General features: G+C 40.4%; 1 protein-coding gene across 2 annotated transcripts in view; it reads right to left on the reverse strand.

Moving 5' to 3' along the window:
• APLF (aprataxin and PNKP like factor) overlaps positions 1 to 26,848 on the reverse strand; it is a 133,938-nt gene that overhangs the window by 91,793 nt on the left and 15,297 nt on the right. Inside the window, exon 2 of one of the 2 annotated variants that reach the window (XM_002709665.6) lies at positions 25,976 to 26,047. The exons of the other annotated variant lie outside the window; for it this stretch is intronic. Within the exon in view, the coding sequence (XP_002709711.3) occupies positions 25,976 to 26,047 (72 nt within the window). The remainder of the gene's footprint in view (positions 1 to 25,975; positions 26,048 to 26,848) is intronic. 2 annotated transcript variants of the gene reach the window in all.

Raw genomic sequence — 26,848 nt, forward strand, 5'->3', positions numbered from 1 at the left:
ATGCATGCAACCATATAAGCAAAGAGGAAGTAAAGTTGTTAAAGGATGTTTAAGACAATGCCCTGCTATGTCCCGGGCTGTCTTTGGATGTGAATCTACTGAACTAAGTGCCCCCAAGATTGAAAGCTGCTTCCTGCTGAAAGCCTCAGTGTCTTGACACTTTGCTGGAGAATCCCACTACATTTCTGGGAGCTAATGTCTGGGATTCAGAGATGGTGTTTCCACCTCCTTTGTCGCTGGGGTACAAGCCTGGGGACACCAGGAGAGGTGACTACACCTGGCCTAGCAGAAAGGTTGATCCATAGGAGGCTAGCCCTCCCAGTATGTCAGGGCAATGACCTGGGGAGCACAAAGAAACCTGGTGTGGTACAGGAAACAGCCAAGGGAGCACTGCCTGTCAGAACTGGTAGGAGCCTGAGGTTCATTAGGTTTGATTGCCTGCCTCCAAAGAGGCAGAAGGGGAGCCTGATCACATCCCAGAATTGCCCAAATAGCTCATAAGACAGAAGGAGTACCAAGGTGAGAAGGTTCTCTCAAGTGAAACCACAATTCTAAGGCAGTGGGTGGTAGGCTGGAGACATTCTCTGAGTGTGAGTGAATGGTGACTGAACGAGACAGGCTACAAAGTGATTTCTCACCCTTTCTCTTTCTCTCTTCATGTGTGATTGTCACCTTTTAGAAGGAAGATATAGATGGCCAACAGAATAAATCTACCCCCCTTGAGTGCATGATCTTGCCTAGAAGACATAGCTCTTCTCATGGGCATTGTCTTATGTCACTGGGAAAAACTGTCAAACATGCCTGTGACTACAGATTTCTAGCTCGGGCCACTGAAGATTAGGAATGGGACTGAATACCCCTTTGGCTGTGGTCTACTTCAACAAAGACCCAGGAAAAGAAGAGCAAGCCAAGAATCAGGAGCAATGTAGGAATGGGTGGCAGGTCAATTAATAACAGCTTTACACATGATCTTCCATCAAGGAGACCCAACAAGGCCAGTCCACCTCCAAATGGCATCATTTTTCGATGTGGAAAGACAAGGTTTGGGGCAAACAACAGTCATGATAGAAGCCAAACTCTAAAGAGTCCTGTCAGCTCTGCCAAGAGCTAGGCCACTGGAAACAGAACTGCCCTGGGAATGAAGGACTCTCAGGTCAGAGCTACAGACCCTGTTGGCCCTCCCTAAGTTGAAAAGGCCTTCACTTTGACCCATCTCCAAGGTAACCACTGCTAGTGAGGGGACTACCTAGGGTCAATAACATCATAGGCAGGACTATAAATTTCCCTTTAGAAATGCCACCTATTCCATCCTAACCTCTATTCAAACCAGCTCTTCTCCCAGACTGGCCAGGTAATAGAAGCCAACAGGGTATCTACTCAAGGATCTTCACAACTTCCTCTATGTCTCTTCCAGTACCCCACATGTAGACAGAGTTCAATGGCAAAACTTCCTCCTGGTTTGGATAGTGCCTTTCCCAGGTCTCTGAATAATGGTTCTGTCCTTTTGCTTTGGACCCTGTGTATTTAATCTGCTTGTTAGATATGTTTCCTCCAGATGTACAACAATGAAATTGTAGATGGCCATGCATATGAAACCTTGAAACAGCTTCTGCAAACTGGCAGTGCAGCCCCCTCAAGAGGCCATCTTCTGCTTGAACCCTGTCTTGACTGCAGGTCCCTACCTTACCCCGCATCAACTTAAAGAAGCCAGACTGGTCATCACCCTAACTGTAAAACACCAGGAGATGCTATGTGGGTAAAAAAAATGTTCAGCCCCTAAAACCTCTTTGAAGAAGTCTGTTCACAGCTGTTTTGACCACCCCTACCGCAGTTAAGGTTGCCAAGGTGGTGCCCTTGATCCAATATAGCAGGGTGAGACTGGCCTCTCAAGACCCAGAGTGCATCCCCAATCCAGTTGCACCATGTAAGCTGACCACCTGGAATAACCAGGCCATCCCTTGAGAGACTCCCAAGGACAATGGCCTTCTGGAAGCTGACCAATCTATGCATGGTTAAAGCTTGAGGAACCAACAGCCCTGCAACCTACAAGATAAGTAGCTTATTCTAGATTGTTGATACCTCTTACTGTAATATATTGTCATTCTCTGCCACTGTCTATAGTTATAATCGTGGCCCCGATCCTTGCCACAAGCTTGAAAGCCATGGTGGTGTCCTGTGTGAGTGTGTATGGGAGTACTGTTTGATGTGTATGTCCTGGTGATGCTGGATTTCTCCCATTTGTGATCTAGTTTTACAGCCAACAGATTGTGCTCAAGTGATGAAGCTTGGGGGAAGTCCTAGAAAAACTAAAATCAGGGAGTCTTTTCTCTTTTTTTTTCTGTCTACTTTCTGTCCTCACGTACACCACAATCAGTGGTTAATGACCTCAATATGACTTTTTTTTTTTAATTTTTTCTCTTTCTTCATCTTTTTTTTTTTTTTTTGACAGGCAGAGTGGACAGTGAGAGAGAGAGACAGAGAGGAAGGTCTTCCTTTGCCGTTGGTTCACCCTCCAATGGCCACTGCGGCCGGCGCACCGTGCTGATCCGATGGCAGGAGCCAGGTACTTATCCTGGTCTCCCATGGGGTGAAGGGCCCAAGGACTTGGACCATCCTCCACTGCGCTCCCTGGCCACAGCAGAGAGATGGACTGGAAGAGGGGCAACCGGGACAGAATCCGGTGCCCCGACCGGGACTAGAACCCGGTGTGCCAGCGCCGCAAGGCAGAGGATTAGCCTAGTGAGTCGCGGCGCCGGCCTATGACTTTTTGATTATTGTGTTTTTCTTTGGGGAAAGTAACTTTTTATTTGCAAATAGCTCTCACCTACAGGAATTAAGGCCTCCATTGTAAGATTTTGCAGCAGTCACATTTGTTCCTGGGCTTTGGTTGTTATTTCTGAATTTTGAGATGCTTTGCTATTTCTTACAAGATCTGATTGCTCCCTGGAACTCTGGGTCTATGTGATGTGGGAGACTCAGAGTTCTTCAGTTCTGGAGGTGTGGAAGGAGCTGCATTCATTCTAAAAGACAACTCCACACAACAGCTGCTGCTAAAAAGGGGATCAGACTTCACCTAGAGATGTAGATGGGCCGATCTGGCTAGGACTGATGAATCAGGAAGAGGTGGCTGACAGTGCTGTTCACATAAAAAAACTTTAATTTCTCCATGAGATTTTTTAAAACAGAGATGGATTTTGCTCCAAATTTAAATTTTGTGTAGTACTCTATATAATGTAATCAGCTTGGTGAGTTTTTTTGGACAACCTTAACTCAGCTTTATCTGACATGTAATGTAAAATAAGAGAAAATAAGATCTTTGTATTCTCAACAAGTTAATGTAGTAAGTAACCCCAATACATGGCAGAGGATTCTGGGCAAAAGATAAAAGGGATTTACAAAGGCCCTTGTGGGTCTAAAGAAAAGGTAAAACTGACTACATTGGATGAAGAAAAAGTAACTGAGAAAATCACAGATCAAAAAAAAAAACCAAAAAGTGGCCCACGTCCAGACATGGAAGAAAATGGCCCAGACCTGGAAAGCCTGGAACCCTGGAGATTTATCTGAGGAGTAGTTTTCAACCTTTGGGGGATTCACGACCCTCCTAAGTGTGTGGTTTTGATACTAGGGGCTTGCCTGATTCTACCTTGCCTGTTGCCCTGGTCATAAGATTCATCTCCAGCCTAATGGAGGACATGGTTGAAAGAAAGCCACTCACGTAATGAAGTTATGGGAATATAAGTCCCTGGGCCAAGATGATGTTCTTTGACCCTGCAGAAGGTCCCTCTTGGGATAGAAGCAAGAGAAAGTAAAAGCTATCAGGATGCACTGGCTTAAAGGAAAATGTGGTGAGGGGCTTCCAGGAACATGGGGTGAGAGAGACCTTCTGAGAAAAAAAAATCAGCATGGCCTAATCAGTATTTGTATGCGCATTCTGTAACCAATCCTACAGCTCTGGAGTTTCCAATCAGGTTGTATGCAACCATGTATATAAAGGGCAAGTAAAAGTGTTTGTTAAAGGGTATATAAGACGATGCCCTGCCATGGTCAGGGCTCAGCCTTTGGAAGTGAATCCACTGAGGCAAGCATCTACAAGAATAAAAGCTGCTTCTGCTGAAAGCCTCAGTGTCTCACCTCTCTGCTAGAGAATCCTGCTACATTTCATAAAAGTCAAGCTATAATTTAAACTTAATATTTAGAAACCTTTCACTGTGTTAACAGCCACTCCTAATTTATCTCTGTGGTCCTCTGACTTATACAGGTGGAGCTTCTAAGTGCAAAAAGTTCATGACATATCAGCAGGTCCTGAGCTTGTGCACATCTCTGGACTTGGGATAGTTCCCTGTTACTCCTCATCTAAGAGTTAGTCCTCATCCCTTCCCTTAGGTATGCCATGGTCATCAAAGCTGGGAATGTTGGGCTGATGGAAGAGATAGAGTCAAAACAAATCAATACATAGTTTCTGCCTGAACTTTGAATATTCATTAAATGAGGTTTGCTTCTGACTTTAGACTAATATAGTACTCTAAACCTTCAGTTGAGTCTCTAAACATTAAGTATTAACAATCCTAAGCTTACAAAGAAACAAAATTCTTAAGAGTGGAAAATGTAAAATCCTTAAGAAAAGGAAATGTTCTTTAGAAAGTCATTGCAAAGATGAAGAAATATTCAGTTTGAGTAATTTCTCCTCAACTGAAAACATTTCATTTTAAATCATAGGTGGTTAAATATTGACAGTAAATCCAGTCACAAAGATAGTAAATCTTTATGTGTGTGGTTCATGAAAATTTTTCCTACAAGTGTTCATACATAAGATCCCAGAACTGAGAACAAAAAAATGACATTCAAAGAAAGTCTAACATTTGATCCTTTAACTTAAACCTAAATACATATTTTTCACTGCTTAAAAAAAAAACTATGTCAAACTAAACTCATACACATTCCAACAAAAATGTCACATGTATGTGAAGTCCAAAAGGTAGTTTATAAAGTTTTAAAGTAGACAAAAATCTGACAACATGAATAAGCAAAGAAGTAGAAGACAAACACACACAAAAATTGAGAATGAAAGAAATGACAATGACATATAAAACAAAACTTGAAAAATAACAAAATATTTTAAATATGTTATGTCGGCACATTTGGTTTTTTAAACTTTTATTTAATAAATATAAATTTCCAAAGTACAACTTTTGGATTATAGCGGTTTTTCCCCCCATAACCATCCTCTCACCTGCAACCATCCCATCTCCCACTCCCTCTCCCATCCAACTCTTCATCAAGATTCATTTTCAATTATCTTTATATACAGAAGATCAATTTAGTATATACTAAGTAAAAATTTGAACAGTTTGCACCCATACAGAAACACAAAGTATAAAGTACTGTTTGAGAGCTAGTTATACAGTTAACTCACATAGTACAACACATCAAGGACAGAGATCCTACATGGGGAGTAAGTGCACAGTGACTCCTATTGTTGATTTAACAATTGACACTCTTATTTATGACGTCAGTAATCACCCGAGGCTCTTGTCATGAACTGCCAAGGCTATGGAAGCCTCTTGAGTTCGCCAACTCCGATCTTATTTAGACAAGGCCATAGTCAAAGTGGAAGTTCTCTCCTCCCTTCAGAGAAAGGTACCTCCTTCTTTGATGGCCCGTTCTTTCCACTGGGATCTCAGTCACAGAGATCTTTCATTTAGTTGTGTGTGTGTGTGTGTTGCCACAGTGTCTTGGCTTTTCATGCCTAAAATACTCTCATGGGCTCTTTAGCCAGATCCGAATGGCAGATGTCCTAGACAGCACTAGGCCTCAGAATCAGCCCTTAAGGCATTCGGATCTGGCTAAAGAGCCCATGAGAGTATTTTAGGCATGAAAAGCCAAGACACTGTGGCAACACACACACACACACAACTAAATGAAAGATCTCTGTGACTGAGATCCCAGTGGAAAGAACGGGCCATCAAAGAAGGAGGTACCTTTCTCTGAAGGGAGGAGAGAACTTCCACTTTGACTATGGCCTTGTCTAAATAAGATCGGAGTTGGCGAACTCATAGTGCTGTCTAGGACATCTGCCATTCTATGAACCTGCTATGTATCCCGCCTCCCATGTTGGATTGTTCTCTCCTTTTTAATTCTATCAGTTAGTATTAGCAGACACTAGTCTTGTTTATGTGATCCCTTTGACTCTTAGACCTATCATTATGGTCTATTGTGACCTGAAATTGATCACTTTAACTAGTGAGATGGCATTGGTACATGTCACCTTGATGGGATTGAATTGGAATCCCCTGGCACATTTCTAACTCTACCATTAGGAGTAAGTCCAATTGAGCATGTGCCGAACTGTACATCTCTTCCCTCTCTTATTTCCACTCTTAAATTTAACAGGGATCACTTTTCAGTTAAATTTAAACACCTAAGAATAATTGGGTGTTAATTAAAGAGTTCAACCAATGGTATTAAGTAAAACAAAAAAAAGGAATAAAAGAATAAGTTGTTCCTTGACATTCAAGACAAGGGCTGATCAAGCCATTGTTTTTCATAGCGTCCCTTTCACTTCAACAGGTTTCCTTTTAGGTGCTCAGTTATTTGTCACAGATCAGGGAGAACATATGATATTTGTCCCTTTGGGACTGGCTTATTTCACACAGCATGGTGTGTGCCAGATTCCTCCATTTTGTTGCAAATGACCTGATTTCTTTGTTTTTCACTGCTGTATAGTATTTTATAGAGTACGTATCCCATAATTTCTTTATCCAGTCTTCTGTTAATGGGTATTTAGGTTGATTCCATGTTTTAGCTATTGTGAATTGAGCTGCAATAAACATTGAGGTCCAGACAACTCTTTTATTTGCCATTTTAATTTCCTTTGGGTAAATTCCAAGGAGTGGGAGGGCTGGGTTTTATGGTAGGTTTATACTCAGGTTTCTAAGGAATCTCCAAACTGACTTCCATAGGGGCTTTACCAGTCTGCATTCCCACCAACAGTGGGTTAGTGTCCCTTTTTCCCCACATCCTCGCCAGCATCTGTTGTTGGTAGATTTCTGAATGTGAACTATTCTAACCAGGGTGAGGTCAAATCTCATTGTGGTTTTGATTTGCATTTCCCTGATGGCTAGTGATCCTGAACATTTTTTCATGTGTCTGTTGGCCATTCAGGTTTCCTCTTTTGAAAAATGTCTGTTGAGGTCTTTGGTCCATCTCTTAAGTGGGTTGTTTATTTTATTGTTGTGGAGTTTCTTGATTTCTTTGTAGATTCTGGTTATTAATCCTGTATCAGTTGCATAGTTTGCAAATATTTTTTCCCATTCTGTCGGTTGTCTCTTCACTCTCCTGACTATTTCTTTTGCAGTACAGAAACTTCTCAATTTGATGCAATCCCAATAGTTAATTTTGGCTTTGACTGCCTGTGCCTCCTGGGTCTTTTCCAAGAAGTCTTTGCCTGTGCCAATATCTTGCAGGGTTTCTCCAATGTTCTCTAATAACTTGATGGTGTCAGGTTGTAGATTTAGGTCTTTAATCCATGTTGAGTGGATTTTTGTGTAAGGTGTAAGGTAGGGGTCTTGCTTCATGTTTCTGCACATGGAAATCCAGTTTTCCCAGCACCATTTGTTGAATAGACTATCCTTGCTCCAGGAATTGGTTTTAGATCCTTGATCAAATATAAGTTGGCTGTAGATGTTTGGGTTGATTTCTGGTGTTTCAATTCTGTTCCATTGGTCTATCCATCTGTTTCTGTACCAGTACCATGCTGTTTTGATTACAACTGCCCTGTAGTATGTCCTGAAATCTGGTATTGTAATGCCTCCGGCTTTGTTTTTGTTGTACAAGATTGCTTTAGCTATTCAAGGTCTCCTGTGCCTCCATATCAATTTCAGCATCATTTTTTCTAAATCTGAGAAGAATGTCTTTGGTATTTTGATTGGTATCACATTTAATCTGTAAATTGCTTTTGGGAGAATGGACATTTTGATGATGTTGATTCTTCCAATCCATGAGCATGGAAGATTTTTTACTTTTTGTATCCTCTTCTATTTCCTTAAGATTTTGTAATTCTCATCATAGAGATCTTTTACATCCTTGGTTAAGTTTATTCCAAGGTATTTGATTGTTTTTGTAGCTATTGTGAATGGGATTGATTTTAGCAGGTCTTTCTCAGCTGAGGAATTTCCTGTGCATACAAAGGCTGTTGATTTTTGTGCATTGATTTTATATCCTGCTACTTTGCCAAACTCTTCTATGAGTTCCAATAGTCTCTTTGTACAGTTCTTTAGATCCCCTAAATAAAGTTCCAATAGTCTCTTAGCAGAGTTCTTTAGATCCCATAAATAAAGAATCATATCATCTGCAAAGAGGGATAGTTTGACTTCTTCCTTCCCAATTTATATCCCTTTAATTTCTTTTTCTTGCCTAATAGCTCTGGCTAGAACCTCCATAACTATATTGAATAGCAGTGGTGAGAGTGGACATCCCTGTCTGGTACCAGATCTCAGTGGAAATGCTTCCAACTTTTCCCCATTCAATAGGATGCTGGCCGTGGGTTTTTCATAAATTGCTTTGATTGTACTGAGAAATGTTCCTTCTATACCTAATTTCTTAGAGTTTTCATCATGAAAGGGTGTTGTATTTTATCAAATGCTTTCTCTGCATCTATTGAGCTAATCATATGGTTTTTCTTCTGCAGTTTGTTAATGTGGTGTATCACATTGATTGATTTGCGAATGTTGAACCATCCCTGCATACCAGGGATAAATCCCACTTGGTCTAGGTGGATGACCTTTCTGATATGTTGTTGCATTCTATAGCCAGAATTTTATTGAGGATTTTTGCGTCTATGTTCATCAGGGAAATTGGTCTGTAATTTTCTTTCAGTGCTGCATCTTTTTCAGGTTTAGGAATTAAGGTGATGCTGGCTTCATAGAAAGAATTTGGGAGGATTCCCTCTTCTTCGATTGTTCTGAATAGTTTGAGAAGAATTGGAGTTAGTTCTTCTTTAAATTTCTGGTAGAATTCAACAGTGAATCCATCTGGTCCTGGGCTCTTCTTTGTTGGGAGGGCCTTTATTACTGTTTCAATTTCTGTTTCAGTTATGGGTCTGTTTAGGTTTTCTATGTCTTCATGGCTCAATTTAGGTAGGTTGTATGTGTCCAGGAATCTATCCATTTCTGATAGATTTCCCTGTTTGCTGGCATACAACTTTTTTTTTTTTTGCCAGGCAGAGTTAGACAGTGAGAGAGACAGAGATATATATAGACAGTGAGAGAGAAGACAGAGAGAGAGGTCTTCCTCCTGTTGGTTCACTCCTATAATGGCCGCCACAGCTGCTGCTGCACCGATCCGAAGCCAGGAGTAGGGTGCTTCCTCCCAGTCTCCCATGTGGGTGCAGAGACCCAAGCACTTGGGTCATCCTCCACTGCCCTCCCAGGCCACAGCAGAGAGCTAGACTGGAAGAAGATCGACTGGGACTGGTACCTGGTGCCCCAACCGGGACTAGAACCCGGGGTGCTGGTGCTGCAGGCAGAGGATTAGCCAAGTGAGCCACAGCGCCAGTCATACTGGCATACAACTCTTTGTAGTAATTTCTGATGACTCTTTTTATTTCTGTGGTGTCTGTTGTTACATTCCCTTTTTCATCTCTGATTTTATTGATTTGGGTCGTTTCTTTTCCTTTTTTAGTTAGTTGGGACAATGGTGTGTCAATTTTGCTTATTTTTTCAAAAAACCAGCACTTCATTTTGTGGATCTTTTGTAATTTTTTCTGAATTCAATTCTGTTGATTTCTTCTCTAATTTTAATTGTTTCTCTTCTCCTTCTAGTTTTTGGTCTGGTTTGCTGCAGTTTTTCTAGATCCTTGAGATGCATTGATAGCTCATTTATTTGGTGCCTTTCCAATTTCTTGATGTAGGCCCTATTGCTATAAACTTTCCTCTTAACACTGCTTTTGCTGTATCCCCTAAGTTTTGATATGTTGTGTTGTTATCCTCATTTACTTCAAGAAAGTTTTTGATTTCTCTTTTGATTTCTTCTATGATGCACTGTTCATTCAGGAGCATGTTCATCAGTCTCCATGTTTGTGTTTTTTTTTTTTTTTTTGACAGAGTGGAAAGTGAGAGAGAGAGGAGACAGAGAGAGAAAGGTCTTCCTTTTTCTGTTGGTTCACCCCACAGTGGCCCCTGCGGCCAGCACGCTGTGGCCGGCGCACCACGCTGATCCAAAGCCAGAAGCCAGGTGCTTCTCCTGGTCTCCCATGCGGGTGCAGGGCCCAAGAACATGGGCCATCCTCCACTGCACTCCCAGGCCACAGCAGAGAGCTGGGCAGGAAGAGGAGCAACTGGGACAGAATCCGGCACTCTGACCAGGACTAGAACCTGGTGTGCCAGCGCCGCAGGTGTAGGATTAGCCTATTGAGCAGCTGCACCAGCCTCCATGTGTTTTCATATGTTCAAGGGATTCCTGAGTTGCTAATTTCCAGCTTCATTCCATGGTGGTGTAAGAAGATGCATGATATGATTTTGATTCTTCTGAATTTGCTGAGACTTGCTTTATGGCCTAGTATGTGGTCAATCCTAGAGTAGGTTCCATGTACTGCTGAGAAGAATCTGTATTCTTTAAGTGTAGGATGAAAAATTCTGTAGATATCTGTTAGATCCATTTGGTCTATAGTGTCGATTAAATCTGCTGTTTCCTTGTTGATCTTCTGTCTGGTTGATCTATTTCTGAAAGTGGAATAGTGGAATATTGAAGTCCCCCAATATTTTGTATTGGAGTCTAAGTCTCCCTTTAAGTTCCTTAACAGATCTTTTAAATAGACCGGTGCCCTGTATTTAGCTGCATATACATTTATAATAGTTACATCTTCCTGTTGAATTGATCCCTTAATCATTATATAGTGCCCCTCTTTGTCTCTCAACAGTTTTTGTGTTAAAGTTTATTTTGAATGATATTAAGATGGCTATGCCAGCTCTTTTTTGGTTTCTGTTGGCATGGAATACCTTTTTCCAACCTTTCACTTTCAGTCTGCATGCTTCTTTGTTGGAAAGATGTGTTTCTTGTAGGCAGCAAATAGATGGGTTTTGTATTTAATCCATTCAGCCAGTCTTTTAACTGGAAAGTTGAGGCCATTTACATTCTTCTTTCTCTCTCTCTCTTTTTTTTTTTTTTTTTGGACAGGCAGAGTTAGACAGTGAGAAGAGAGACAGAGAGAAAGGTCTTCCTTCTGTTGGTTCACCCCCCAATGGCTACTAAGGCTGGCGCACTGCGCCAATCTGAAGCCAGGAGCCAGGTGCTTCCTCCTGGTCTCCCATGGGGTGCAAGGGCCCAAGCACTTGGGTCATCCTCCACTGCCTTCCTGGGCCACAGCAGAAAGCTGGACTGGAAGAGGAGCAACTGGGACTAGAATCCAGCACCCATATGGGATGCTGGCACTGCAGGTGGAGGATTAACCAAGTGAGCCACAGCTCCGGCTCCAAGGCCATTTACATTCAATATGACTATTGATAAGTAGTGACTTTGCCCTGCCATTTTTCCAAAGATATTTCTAATATACGCTTTGAACTTCCTATGATCTTTTACTGGGAGATTTTCTTCCTTTACCTTCTTTCATATTGATGGCCGTGTTTCTGTGTTTCTAAGTGTAGCACATCTTTAAGTATCTTTTGCAGGGCCAGAGGAGTGGTGGCAAAGTCTTTCAATTTCTGTTTGCTATGAAAGGTCTTTATTTCACCTTCATTCACAAATGAGAGCTTAGCAGGATATAATATTCTGGGCTGGCAGTTTTTTTCTCTTAGTACTTGGGCTATATCTCACCATTCCCTCCTAGCTTGTAGGATTTCTGATGAGAAGTTTGCTGTGAGTCTAATTGGAGATCTTCTTAGAGTAATCTGAGGTTTCTCTCTTGCACATTTTAGAATCTTTATGTTTCACTGTGGTGAATTTGATTGCAATGTGTTGTGGTAAGGATCTCTTTTGGTCATGTTTATTGGGGAGTCTATGTGCTTCTTGTACTTGCATGTCTCTTTCCTTCTCCAAACCCGGGAAGTTTTCTGCTAGTATCTCATTAAAAGGCCTTCTAATCCTTTCTCTCTCTCCATGTCTTCAGGAAATCCTAGAATCTGAATGTTTTTTTTTTTAATAGTATTCTGTAGATTTTCAACAATATTTTTTAGATTTCTAATTTCCTCTTCTTTTCTTTGGTTTGACTATATACTTTCCAGTGCTCTGTCTTCTAAGTCTGATATTCTCTCTTCTGCCTCACTGATTCTGTTTTTAAGGCTCTCAAATGTGTTTTTCATTTGTTCTACCGAATTCTTCATTTCATTTTGGTTTCTCTTCAATATCTCAATTTCATGTTCTACTAAATCCCTCATTTCATTTTGATTCCTCCTTAAGGTTTCATTTTCATGAGAGAGCTTCTGTCCTGTCCTGTATGGATTTCTGTAGTTCATGCATTTGTTTTTGATAACTTCTAAATGTTCTTATCATAAATTTTTTGAAATCCGTATCTTGCATTTCTTCTATCTCATCGTCTTCATAATCTTGTATTGGAGTGTCATGTTCATTTGGAAGTGTCATGATGTCTTCCTTGTTCTTGTTTGCTTGGTTTCTGCATTTGTTGTTTGGCATTATGAAGATATTCAGATATTCTTTGGTTTCTTCTTCTTCTTCTTCTTCTTCTTTTTTTTTTTTTTTTTTTTTTTTTTTTTTGCTGTGGTGGCTTTTCTCGTTATACCCTGACTCTAGATTAAGTGGACTATCTGCTTTTGGTGAATCTCTAGAGGCTTGTGGTGGCCAGAGAGCTCTGTTCAGTTATTCAGTGTTAAGGGTGTGCCAAAGGTGACACACCCAGGTTTGGTGTGGTAAATCTTCTCTCTCTCTTTTTTTTTTAATTCAGAAGGGAAGTAATTCCACTCAGCTGAGCTCTTCTCTTTGATGGCAATCAGTGCCTGAGCACTAGCCCCAGTGGGTATAATATTTCTCTGCTCTGTCCCAAGGACCACACAAAGGATCTGTTCAGTCCTCAGTGTAAGCTCAGATTCTCCTGCCATGTCTCTCACTGGGTAGCCAAGGCCACCCGAATTTGTGGCATCTCCCAAGACTACTCACTAACCACACCGTGAGTTCTCCCACACACCCTCAGTTGTTTTTTTTTTCCCCACAGTCCCAGTTCATAAGCTCCACACATTCACTAGGTCTTAGTCTCCTGTTAATTCTCCCCACCAAAGTCAGGTTTTTCTGCTTGGTTGAGGGTGGGCGCAGCCCCAAGCTTGTGCAGCTATTACATATGTCCAAAATGGTGCCTGCTCTATAGTCTCACTTGCCTTTGTAAGGTGAGTGGAGAAAGAACTGTATCCATACTGGTCCCTTTTTTTTTCTCTCCTCTAGTTAACCTGGTGTACTTTCCCCCACGGGGCTTCAAGCCTTGTTCCTTCTAGGCTCTTCCTGCCACTCTCCCACCAGTGTCTCGGGCTACTGTGGTTTCATCTCACCTTGCTTTCCAGCACTGGAGTGGAGACTTTCTCGGCAGCTGGGCTCCTGAGCCGTGGGTGCCAGTGCCCTCCACATAGATCCAACATGTCCCTCTAATTCCGGAAGTCTCATCTTTTTTTTTTATTTTTTTAATTTTTTTATATTTTTTTTTACAGGCAGAATGGACAGTGAGAGAGAGAGACAGAGAGAAAGGTCTTCCTAATGCTGTTGGTTCACCCTCCAAGGGCCACCGCAGCCGGTGTGCTGCAGCCGACGCACCGCGCTGATCCAAAGCCAGGAGCCAGGTGCTTCTCCTGGTCTCCCATGGGGTGCAGGGCCCAAGTACTTGGGCCATCCTCCACTGCACTCCCGGGCCACATCAGAGAGCTGGCCTGGAAGAGGGGCAATGGGGACAGAATCTGGTGCCCCGACCAGGACTAGAACCTCGTGTGCCAGCGCCGCAAGGTGGAGGATTAGCCTATTGAGCTGCGGCGCTGGCCGAGTATCTCATCTTTTATTAAACTATCTCTTCCTGGACTATCAGTGAGCTCCCTCCATATTCTGCCATCTTGGAGCCATATCGGTACATTTGTAAATATGCTCAAGATTAATAATTGCCTTACAAAATACATACCAACTGACCTTTAAAAAAATGTTTGTGTATAGGAATGTATGCATGTCTAAAAGTATTTAATTATGAAAAAGGAGACTGATATTTTGAAAACAATTAAAATCTTTCCAACCCCTCCCAAAACCAGAATCAACTGGATTTAGAGATTTTTCAGAATATTCAAACTCATCTTGAGACCAAAAAGATGGAAGTTTACCTTTAATTCTAAAAGCAGATGAAAGGAGACAAAATACTGAAAAACACAAAACAAAGTGAATAAAAGATAGAAATTGCCTTTATGAGAGACTCTGTGCTGGTATGTGCCTTTTAACATATCAATGGGATGACAAATGCAAACTTAAATAGATCATGCTATAACATAAGATCTGCTACAAAGGATCCCTTAAGAAATGGAACTAAAACACAAACCAGTTTTCTACAGCCTTCTCTTGGATATATCACTAAATATGAAAGAAAGATTGATGTGTACTCCCCAAAATGGCTCCTTTATTTTCAGTGTTTTTTTTTTAATTAGAAAGTACTTTTTTAATCAAAATGATTTGAGAACAGGCTAATATAGATTTTTGCAGATATTTTACAAGTAAGCTTATAATTTCATGGGACAGAAAAACAACACAACTCAGAAGTGTTGTACAAACAGAAAAAAAAAAAACATAATTACCCAAAGACTTATTTTGAGGCTCAATATCAAAACAGTTTATATGTAGTTATAACACTAATGCCTCAATCATCTAAAACTAAAAATGAGTAAGATTTTTTTTAAATGAAAAAAATCTTTGACAACTATGCATTCACCCTAAGGACAGAAGTAACAACTGGTGATATAGTCATTTACAAAGAACATCATCAGTTTGCCTTTATAAAGCATTTTCTCCCTGCTGATATCAGATTGTAGATTAAATTTAAATGACACATAAAAAAGCTAGGAACATCATTTCCTTGTGAGCTAACATCATCTCCTTATATAGTATTTCCAAGAACTGCTGGAAAGCTAGAACATTTTTTAAAGAAGAAAAAGAGAGAATTTCATCCAAAGAACAGTCATTGTCCTACACTCAACTATCATTATCAAAATAAAAACTAGTTTTTTCACTTGATGGTAGGGTTGGATTTACAAATTGAAGAAAAGCAGAAAAACATTTTAATCACTTAAACATATGTCAAGGTATAGAGTACACATAAGAGATCATCATAACAAAACATTTGGGGGAGAGCCAAGATGGCAGAATAGTGAGGGCGCGCACCGATAGTCCGGGAAAATTTAGTTTAATAAAAGTGGAGTTACGGCAGCCTCAGAAAAAGGATCAGGAAAAAATTGCAGAGGAAACTCTTCCGGGTCTGGTGGCTGTGACTCGGAGGACCTACTGGGAGAGCAGGGTCGCCCACCGCATGGAAGCCGAGCTGCGGGAGCCGCAGGGAATGCGCGCCAGTGCGGGAAGGGGAGTGGATGCGACACAGACACCAGCGGGGAGAGGAGGGACGCCCAGGGCTCTGAGTCCACACATCAGCTCTGGAAGGGGAGGTGAGCTCAGTAACCGGAGTCACTGGCAGGGAAACGGGGGACAGAATTTAGAGGGAAGCGGGCTTTGAAGCGGGAAAGTTCACCAGACTGACTACAGGAGAGAAGGAAAAAAAAAAAAAGGTGGGGGGGGGGGGTACTGGTACAGACAAGTTTCTCTCTCCGCCAACCTTGCAAAGGCAAGCAAGAGACAAAGAGCAAGCCCCACTTGGGATATACATAATAAAAGGGGAGAGCTAAGGCTACAATTCAGTAGCCTAGGCAACCCAGTGGGAGTCCCCAGGAGAAACTGAGCCCGCACAGACTCTTTGGGTAGAAGCCAGAGATAGGAAGCTAAATAGCATCAATTCTGCTCAGCTGTGCAGTATTACTTACCTCCTGAATAAAAAATAAAATAAATAAATAAAGAAATTAAAAGAGAGATTTACCACGCATAACCTGAGGGTGTCACCTTTGCACACCCGTAACCTGGAAGAACCAAGCAGAGCTCTCAGGCCACACCCATCTCAAGCCTCCAAGGCTCCTCCAACAGCAGGCAGTCCACTTAACATAGACATAGTATAAAAAAAAAAAAAACTCACAGTGAGGGAAGAAGAATTAACTATGCCAAGCAACAAACACAAAAATCAAGGGAACAAGATCAACAATGACACTATGACGCCTCCAAATAAACAAAACACCCCAAGCCAAGATTATGAAGATGATGAGGTAGAAGAAATGCAAGATATGGATTTCAAAAAATTTATGATAAGAACATTTAGAAGTTTTCAAAAGCAAATCCTTGAACTACAGAAATCCTTATTGGACAGGATTGAAAATCTCTCTCATGAAAATGAAATTTTCAGGAAGAATCAAAATGAAACACAGAAACTAGTAGAACAGGAAAGTGTGAAAGTGAAGAGAAATCAAAATGAAATGAAGAGCTCAATAGATCAAATGACAAACACATTAGAGAGCCTTAAAAACAGAATGAGTGAAGCAGAAGAGAGAATATCAGACTTAGAAGACAGAGAACAGGAAAACATACAGTCAAACCAAAGAAAAGAAGAGGAAATTAGAAATCTAAAAAATATTGTTGGGAATCTACAGGATACTATTAAAAAAAACCAACATTCGAGTTCTAGGAGTTCCTGAAGGCATGGAGAGAGAGAGAGAGGATTAGAAGGCCTTTTTAGTGAGATACTAGCAGAGAACTTTCTGGGTTTGGAGAAGGACAGAGACATCCTAGTACAGGAAGCTCATAGAACCCCCAATAAACATGACCAAAAGAGATCCTCACCACAACACATTGTAATTAAACTCACCACAGTAAAACATAAAGAAAAGATCCTAAAATGTGCAAGAGAGAAACCTCAGATTACTCTCAGAGGATCTCCAATCATACTCACAGCAGACTTCTCATCAGAAACACTACAGGCTAGGAGGGAATGGTGAGATATAGCCCAAGTACTAAGAGAAAAAAAACTGCCACCCCAGAATATTATATCCTGCTAGCTCTCATTTGTGAATGAAGGTGAAATAAAGACCTTTCATAGCAAACAGAAATTGAAAGACTTTGTCACCACTCCTCTGGCCCTGCAAAAGATACTTAAAGATGTGCTACACTTAGAAACACAGAAACACGGCCATCAATATGAAAGAAGGTAAAGGAAGAACACCTACCAGTAAAAGAGCATGGGAAGCTCAAAGCATATACTAGAAAATATCTCCAGGAAATGGCAGGGCAAAGTCACTATGTATCAATAGTCACATTAAACGTTCATGGACTTAACTCTTCAGTTAAAAGAAATCGATTGGCTGATTGGCTCAAGGAACAAAACACAACTATTTGTTGCCTACAAGAAACACATCTCTCTAACAAAGAAGCATGCAGACTGAAAGTGAAAGGTTGGAAAAAGATATTCCATGCCAACAGAAACCAAAAAAAAAGCAGGTGTAGTCATATTAATATCAGACAAAATAAACTTTAATACAAAAACTGTTAAGAGAGACAAAGAGGGGCACTATATAGTGATTAAGGGTTCAATTCAACAGGAAGATGTAACTATTATAAATGTATATGCACCTAATTACAGGGCACCGGTCTATTTAAAAGATATGTTAAGGGACTTAAAGGGAGACTTAGATTCCAATACAATAGTACTGGGGGACTTCAATACTCCACTCTCAGAAATAGACAGATAATCCGGACAGAAGATCAACAAGTACACAGCAGATTTAATTGACACTACTGCCCAAATGGATTTAACAGATATCTACAGAACTTTCAATCCTATATCTAAAGACTTTACATTCTTCTCAGCAGTGCATGGAACCTTCTCTGGGATTGATCACATACTAGGTCATAAAGCAAGTCTCAGCAAATTTAAAAGAATTAGAATCGTATCATGCAGCTTCTCAGACCACAGCAGAAGGAAGCTGGAAATTAGCAACTCAGGAAACCCTAGAAAGTATGCAAACACATGGAGACTGAACAACATGCTCCTGAATGAACACTGTGTCATTCAAGAAATCAAAAGAGAAATCAAAAACTTTTTTGAAGTAAATGAGGATAACAACACAACATATCAAAACTTATGGGATACGGCAAAAGCAGTATTGAGAGGCAAGTTTATAGCAATAGGTGCCTATATCAAGAAATTGGAAAGGTACCAAATAAATGAGCTTTCAGCGCATCTCAAGGACCTAGAAAAACTGCAGCAAACCAGAACCAAATCTAGTAGGAGAAGAGAAATAATTAAAATCAGAGAAGAATTCAACAGGATTGAATCCAAAAAAAAAAACATTATTAAAAATCAGCCAAAAGAAGAGCTGGTTTTTTGAAAAAATAAACAAAATTGACACCCCATTGGCCCAACTAACTAAAAAAAGAAGAGAAAAGACCCAAATCAATAAAATCAGAGATGAAAAAGGAAATGTAAAAACAGACACCACAGAAATGAAAAGAATCATCAGAAATTACTATAAGGACTTGTATGCCAGCAAACAGGAAAATCTGTCAGAAATGGATAGATTCCTGGACACATGCAACCTACCTAAATTGAACCATGAAGACATAGAAAACCTAAATAGACCCATAACTGAAACAGAAATTGAAACAGTAATAAAGGCCCTCCCAACAAAGAAAAGCCCAGGACCAGATGGATTCACTGCTGAATTCTACCAGACATTTAAAGAAGAACTAATTCCATTTCTTCTCAAACTATTCAGAACAATCGAAAAAGAGGGAATCCTCCCAAATTCTTTCTATGAAGCCAGCATCACCTTAATCCCTAAGGCAGAGAAAGATGCAGCACTGAAAGAAAATTAGAGACCAATATCCCTGATGAACATAGATGCAAAAATCCTCAATAAAATTCTCGCCAATAGAATACAACAACACATCAGAAAAATCATCCACCCAGACCAAGTGGGATTTATCCCTGGTATGCAGGGATGGTTCAACGTTCGCAAATCAATCAATGTGATTCACCACATTAACAGACTGCAGAAGAAAAACCATATGATTAGCTCAATAGATGCAGAGAAAGCATTCGATAAAATTCAACACCCTTTCATGATGAAAACTCTAAGCAAATTGGGTATAGAAGGAACATTCCTCAATGTAATCAAAGCAATTTATGAAAAACCCACGGCCAGCATCCTATTGAATGGGGAAAAGTTGGAAGCATTTCCACTGAGATCTGGCACCAGACAGGGATGCCCACTCTCACCACTGCTATTTAACATAGTTCTGGAAGTTCTAGCCAGAGCCATCAGACAAGAAAAAGAAATCAAAGGAATACAAATTGAGAAGGAAGAAGTCAAACTATCCCTCTTTGCAGACGATATGATTCTTTACTTAGAGGATCCAAAGAACTCTACTAAGAGACTATTAGAACTCAGAGGTGTTTGGCAAAGTGGCAGGATATAAAATCAATGCACAAAAATCAACAGCCTTTGTATACACAAGCAATGCCACGGCTGAGAAAGAACTGCTAAAATCAATCCCATTCACAATAGCTACAAAAACAATCAAATACCTTGGAATAAACTTAACCAAGAACGTTAAAGATCTCTACAATGAGAATTACAAAATCTTAAAGAAGGAAATAGAAGAGGATACCAAAAAATGGAGAAATCTTCCATGCTCATGGATTGGAAGAATCAACATCATCAAAATGTCCATTCTCCCAAAAGCAATTTATAGATTCAATGCAATCCCAATCAAGATACCGAAGACCTTCTTCTCAGATTTAGAAAAAATGATGCTGAAATTGATATGGAGGCACAGGAGACCTTGAATAGCTAAAGCAATCTTGTACAACAAAAACAAAGCCAGAGGCATCACAATACCAGATTTCAGGACATACTACAGGGCAGTTGTAATCAAAACAGCATGGTACTGGTACAGAAACAGATGGATAGACCAATGGAACAGAATTGAAACACCAGAAATCAACCCAAACATCTATAGCCAACTTATATTTGATCAAGGATCTAAAACCAATTCCTGGAGCAAGGACAGTCTATTCAATAAATGGTGCTGGGAAAACTGGATTTCCATGTGCAGAAACATGAAGCAAGACCAATACCTTACACCTTACACAAAAATCCACTCAACATGGATTAAAGACCTAAATCTACAACCTGACACCATCAAGTTATTAGAGAACATTGGAGAAACCCTGCAAGATATTGGCACAGGCAAAGAGTTTCTGGAAAAGACCCGGGAGGCACAGGCAGTCAAAGCCAAAATCAACTATTGGGATTGCATTAAATTGAGAAGTTTCTGTACTGCAAAAGAAACAGTCAGGAGAGTGAAGAGACAACCGACAGAATGGGAAAAAATATTTGCAAACTATGCAACAGATAAAGGGTTAATAACAAAGAGATCAAGAAACTCCACAAAAACAAAACAAACAACCCACTTAAGAGATGGGCCAAGGACCTCAATAGACATTTTTCAAAAGAGGAAATCCAAATGGCCAACAGGCACATGAAAAAATGTTCAAGGTCACTAGCAATCAGGGAAATGCAAATCAAAACCATAATGAGGTTTCACCTCACCCCAGTTAGAATGGCTCACATACAGAAATCTACCAACAACAGATGCTGGCAAGGATGTGGGGAGAAAGGGACACTAACCCACTGTTGGTGGGAATGCAAACTGGTCAAGCCACTATGGAAGTCAGTCTGGAGATTCCTCAGAAACCTGAAGATAACCCTACCGTTCAATCCAGTCATCCCACTCCTTGGAATTTACCCAAAGGAATTTAAATTGGCAAACAAAAAAGCGGCCTGCACCCTAATGTTTATTGCAGCACAATTCACAATAGCCAAGACCTGGAACCAACCTAAATGCCCATCAACAGTAGAGTGGATAAAGAAATTATGGGATATGTATTCTTTAGAATACTATACCGCAGTAAGAAACAATGAAATTCAGTCATTTGCAACAAAATGGAGGAATCTGGAATACACCATGCTGAGTGAAATAAGCCAGTCCCAAAGGGACAAATACCATATGTTCTCCCTGATCGGTGACAACTGACTGAACACCAAAAAGGAAACCTCCTGAAGTGAAATGGACACTATGGGAAATGGTGACTTGATCAGCATAGCCCTGACTGTTAATGAACAACTTAATACATTATCCCTCTTAGTATTTTTTTTTGTCTGTTCTACTTAATACAACTGGTTTAATTCTGTAATTAATACACAGTTATTCTTAAGTGTTGAAAATTAACTGAAATGTGATCCCTGTTAAACATAAGAGTGGGAATAAGAGAGGGAAGAGATGTACAATTTGGGACATGCTCAAGCTGACTTGCCCCAAATGGTAGAGTTAGAAACATACCAGGGGATTCCAATTCAATCCCATCAAGGTGGCATGTACCAATGCCATCTCACTAGTCCAAGTGATCAATTTCAGTTCACAATTGATCATAATGAAAGGACTAAGAGTCAAAGGGAGCACACAAACAAGTCTAATACCTGCTAACACTAACCGATAGAATAAATAAAGGGGAGAGTGATCCAACATGGGAAGCGAGATACACAGCAGACTCATAGAATGGCAGATGTCCTAAACAGCACTCTGGCCTCAGAATCAGCCCTAAAGGCATTCGGATCTGGCTGAAAAGCCCATGAGAGTATTTCAGGCATGGAAAGCCAAGACACTCTGGCAAAAAAAAAAAAAAAAAAAAAAAAAAACTAACTAACTAACTAACTAACAAACAAACACCTAAATGAAAGATCTCTGTGAGTGAGATCCCAGTGGAAAGAACAGGTCTTCAAAGAAGGAGGTACCTTTCTCTGAAGGGAGGAGAGAACCTCCACTTTGACTATGACCTTATCTAAATAAGATAAGAGTCAGAGAACTCAAAAGGCTTCCGTAGCCTTGGAAACTCATGACTGGAGCAAAGGGAGATTACTGATGCCATAAACAGGAGTGTCAATTGGTAAAGTCAAAAACAGGAGTCACTGTGCACTTACTCCTCATGTAGGATCTCTGTCCTTAATGTGCTGTACATTGAGATTTAATGCTATAACAAGTACTCAAACAGTATATTTCACTTTGTGTTTCTATGGGGGTGCAAACTGTTGAAATCTTTACTTAATGTATACTAAACTGATCTTCTGTATATATAGAAAATTGAAAATGAATCTTGATATGAATGGAAGGGGAGAGAGAGCGGAAAAGGGGAGGGTTGCGGGTGGGAGGGAAGTCATCGGGGGGGTGGGGGATGCCAATGTAGTCCATAAGCTGTACTTTGGAAATCTATATTCATTAAATAAAAGTTAAAAAAAAAATTTGATAGATTCATTCATATAATTTTATAGAGGTTTTTTAAACTAAAATTTTCTTCTCAATGTTTTATTGCAGCTATATAAATGTAAGTTGCTCAAGAATATCAAAGATTTATGGATGACTAGGGAATACAGAATAAATTATACTTACCATGCATTAAAATAAAACAAACTTGGGGTCAGTGCTGTGACATAGCCAGTTAAGCCAACACCTGCGATACCACCATCCCATTTGGGTGCTGGTTTGTATCCTGGATGCCCCTCTTCCAATCCAGCTCCCTGCTAATGTGCCTGGGAAAGCAGCAGAGGATGGCTCAAGGACTTGAACCCAGAACCTACATGGGTGACCTGGAAGAAGTTCCTGGCTCCTGACTTTGGCCTGGCCATAATTACCTGGCTGCTGTGGCCATTTGGGGAGTGAACCAGCAGATGGAAGCTCTCTCTCTGTAACCCTGCCTTCCAATAAATAAATAAATTTTTTAAAATGAACTAGAAGTCACTTGTCCCTCTCATTCTCATTATCTTTAAGATCTTAAAATTTCCATTAAAAATTAAAGTCAATTTTAGACTATATCTATATTTCTCTAAATTATATCTTTTAGCAAGTAGCTGGATAAATTAATCTATTTCAAGAGACAGGGCATTTTATTAAAACTATATTACTTACATGATATTGCTGAAACAATAAATAAAGCATTACATGAAATAAAGGACCTATATATGTATCACCAAGTTCAAGATGCAGCTTTTCTGGCCAGCGCCGTGGCTCACTTGGCTAATCCTCCACCTGCAGCACCAGCACCCTGGGTTCTAGTCCCAGTTTGGGCACCGGGTACTAGTCCCGGTTGCTCCTCTTCCAGTCCAGCTCTCTGCTGTGGCCCTGGAGGGCAACAGAGGATGGCCCAAGTGCTTGGGTCCCTGCACCCGCATGGGAAAGCAGAAGGAAGTACCCGGCTCCTGGCTTCAGATCGGCACAGCGCCAGCCTTAGCGGCCATTAGGGGAGTGAACCAATGGAAGGAAGACCTTTCTCTCTGTCTCTCTCTCGCTCTCGCTCTCGCTCTCGCTCTTTCTCTCTAACTCTGCCTGGCAAAAAAGAAAAAAGTGAAAACATTAATTCTTGGAATAAAATTTAAAACTCAAATAGTTTCCTAAAACAGTAATTAAATTTCAAAACTAGAGTTACACATTTCCTTAAAAATAAGTGCTCTTTTTTATGTCTTCCAATGTTTGGTAATTAGGCATAACAGAGTTAGCTGCATTACACTGTACTATCCTTTATATCTTCTTCACATAAATGCTTCATAATAATTTTCAAAAGATAATATATAGGGGCTGGTGCTGTGGCACAGCGGGTTAATGTCCTAGCCAGAAGTGCCAGCATCCCATTTGGGCATCGATTCAAGACCTGGCTGCTATGGCCTGGGAAAGTGGTGGAAGATGGTCCGAGTCCTTGGGCCCCTGCACCCGCATGAAGACCTGAAAGAAGCTCCTGGCTCCTGGCTTCAGATTGGCGCAACTCCAGCCATTGTGGCCAATTGGGGAGTAAACCATCGGATGGAAGATCTCTCTCTCTTGATCTCTCGATCTCTCTCTCTCTCTCTCTAACTCTGACTTTCATGTAAATAAATAAATCTTTAAAAAAAAAAAAGATAATAGATATAGGTACTATGTGTGGACCCACCACTGCATTCAAGAAAAAGAATGTTATTACCTTTGAGGTCCCCTGTCTTTCCCTATCCTAGTCTGCTCTCAGCTCCATCAGAGGTAATTATTATTTTGATTTTTATCACTTTCTTGCTTCTTTCTATACTTTTAATACTATTCAATATTATGATCCTGATTTGAATTCATGCTTTTTTCATGTTTTTACTGTAATCTATTTATCTTCACTTTTGTAGTATATTTCATTGTATAAACATATCAGAATATATTTATCAATGAAAATTTATTACTACACTATTTGCTACACCAAATATTGCTATGCAGATACCTTTTTAAAAAAAACATTTATTTAATTATTTGAGAGGTAGAGTTACAGAGAGAGGTAGAGACAGAGAGGTCTTCCATCTGCTGATTCACTCCCCAAATGGCCACAATGGCTGGAACTGGGCCAATCCAAAGCCAGGAGCTTCTTCTGGGTCTCCCATGCAGGTGCAAGGACCCACACACTTGGGCCTCTTCTACTGCTTTCCCAGGCTATCAGCAGGGAGCTGGATTGGAAAAGGAGCAGCCAAGACACAAACCATATGGGATGCTGGCACCGCAGGCAAAGGCTTAGGCTACTGCACCACAGCACCGGCCACACATATCTTTTTTCAAACTTATTTATGTAGTTATTTATGTTTTATTTTAAAGGCAGAGTGAAAGAGAGAGAGGAAGAAACAGAAAGGAAATGATCTTCCATCTGCTGGTTTACCTCTAAAATAGACATAATACCAGGGGCTGAGCCAGGCAGAAGTCAGGAGCCAGCAACTCCATCCTGGTCTCCCACATGAGCTGCAGGGGCCCAAAACTTGGGCTACCACCTGCCACCTTCCCAGGCACCTTAGCAGGAAACTTTTGTGAGTTAGTGTAAATCACATAGAAGGGCAGGATTAAGACATGGATCTTTCACTTGAGGAACCAGGTGTATGATTTTTATTTTGAAAAAAAAATTAAAAACAAACTAATATGTTCTATCAGAAAGGCAAGATAGGAATTTAGAAATCCATATATTCTTTCCCTTTTTGCGTTTCAGTACAAAAACAAACTTTTTTATTTTGGGTCATTGCAGTTCATTAGAAGGTACTAGAAACCAGGAACTGGAAAATTAACACACTTTCATAAAAAATCATGATACCACTCGCCCCTAGAAATGCTAAATATGTATCTCACTATAGCATTTATTCATGAATTCAACAAATATTCATTAAGTATCTACTCTGTGCTGGACAGTGTGCTAAGTCCTAGGGATATACAAATGGGTCCAAGTTATGACCTAGAAAGTCTCATAAGAGAGTGAGGGAAGATCACAGATTAATAATTGGCTCAGGCAGCTCCCAGGGAGTGCTGACTACAGGTATTACTTTTTCAAGCAAAGCAGAATGAGAATGAGACACAACACTTTTTTAAATTTATTTATTCAGGGAGTGGGCATTTATTCTAGAAGTTAAGACGCTCAAGTCCCACACTGGTGTGCCTGTGTTTGACTTCTGCCTCTGGTTCCTGAGCTTCAAGATAATACAGTCTCTGGGGGGGCAGCAGTTGATTGCTCAAGTAACTGGGCACATGCCACCCACGTGGAAGACCTGAATAGAGTCCCCAGCTCTTGGCTCCAGACTAGCCCAGCTCCAATCATTGCAAGTATTGGGGGAGTAAAACAGCAATAAAAATAAACAATAAAAATAAAATTTGAAAAATTATTTGTTCAAGGTTGAGATGGGGTGAATTAAGTTTCATTCAAAAATATGAAAGACATACTCTGATATTAATTCCCTGTTTTCATAATGTTAGCAAATAGATATCTCTTATCAATAACTGAAAGGGTGAGAGGTAGAAAGTTAAAAAACATTAGTAACATCTTTACCGGTTTGATGCGAAGCTGACCGCCTACCACCTCAAGAATGGCATGTCTTCGGGAGACTCTCTTGTCTGTTATCTACAGGGGAAAAATTAAATTTCAAACACAGCCACCTCCTTAAAGAAACAAATCAAGCAAACAAATCCCTTAGCAACAATTCTGAAACCAGTAAGCTATATATAATATATATCATTCAATAATTACTATATATTGAAATGATTGTCCTTATTTAACAGATAACAAAACAAGGAGATTAAGGGACCTGCCCAAAGTCATGAAAGAAGAAATGACAGAACCAGCTGAACTGAAAGCTTAGGAGCTAACAGATCCCAAACCTTATGGGACAATTTCCACTCAGGACAGACTTATAATGGGTATTCTTACCAGTAAAATTCACCAAATTGGGGGGGGGGGGGGCATCTAATATGTACATCTTAGGAAATATTTCAAATACAAGAATTATAAAGTATGCTAAAAAAACAGAAGTTTTTAAAAGAGGCAATTTAGTTAATGGAATGAAAGGGCCTGCCTACAGCCTTTGGGGTCAGGGAGAGCCAGATAAGCAGATCTGGGGCCAGCAGCCATGAAGTCTCTTACTTGGGTGCAGAAGCCCAAGCACCTGGGCCATCTTCCACTGATTTCCCAGGCCATTATCAAGGAGCTGGACTGGAAGTGCAGCAGCCAAGATATTAACAGGCATCCAAATGGGATGCTGGCGTTACAGGCAGCAGCTTTACTCACTGCGCCACAACGCTGGCTCCCATGCTTCTTGTTTTGAGCCAACAGTGACACATAAGTCTACTTAGCCTCATAACCATTTCTGCACACCAAAGTTCAAAAACTGCACTTTAAATGCTGAAAATGCCAAGTATTCCTTCC

The sequence above is a fragment of the Oryctolagus cuniculus genome, chromosome 2 (assembly GCF_051225735.1).
Source record: "Oryctolagus cuniculus isolate XC-2025 breed Fujian yellow rabbit chromosome 2, ASM5122573v1, whole genome shotgun sequence".
Classification (NCBI taxonomy): domain Eukaryota; kingdom Metazoa; phylum Chordata; class Mammalia; order Lagomorpha; family Leporidae; genus Oryctolagus; species Oryctolagus cuniculus.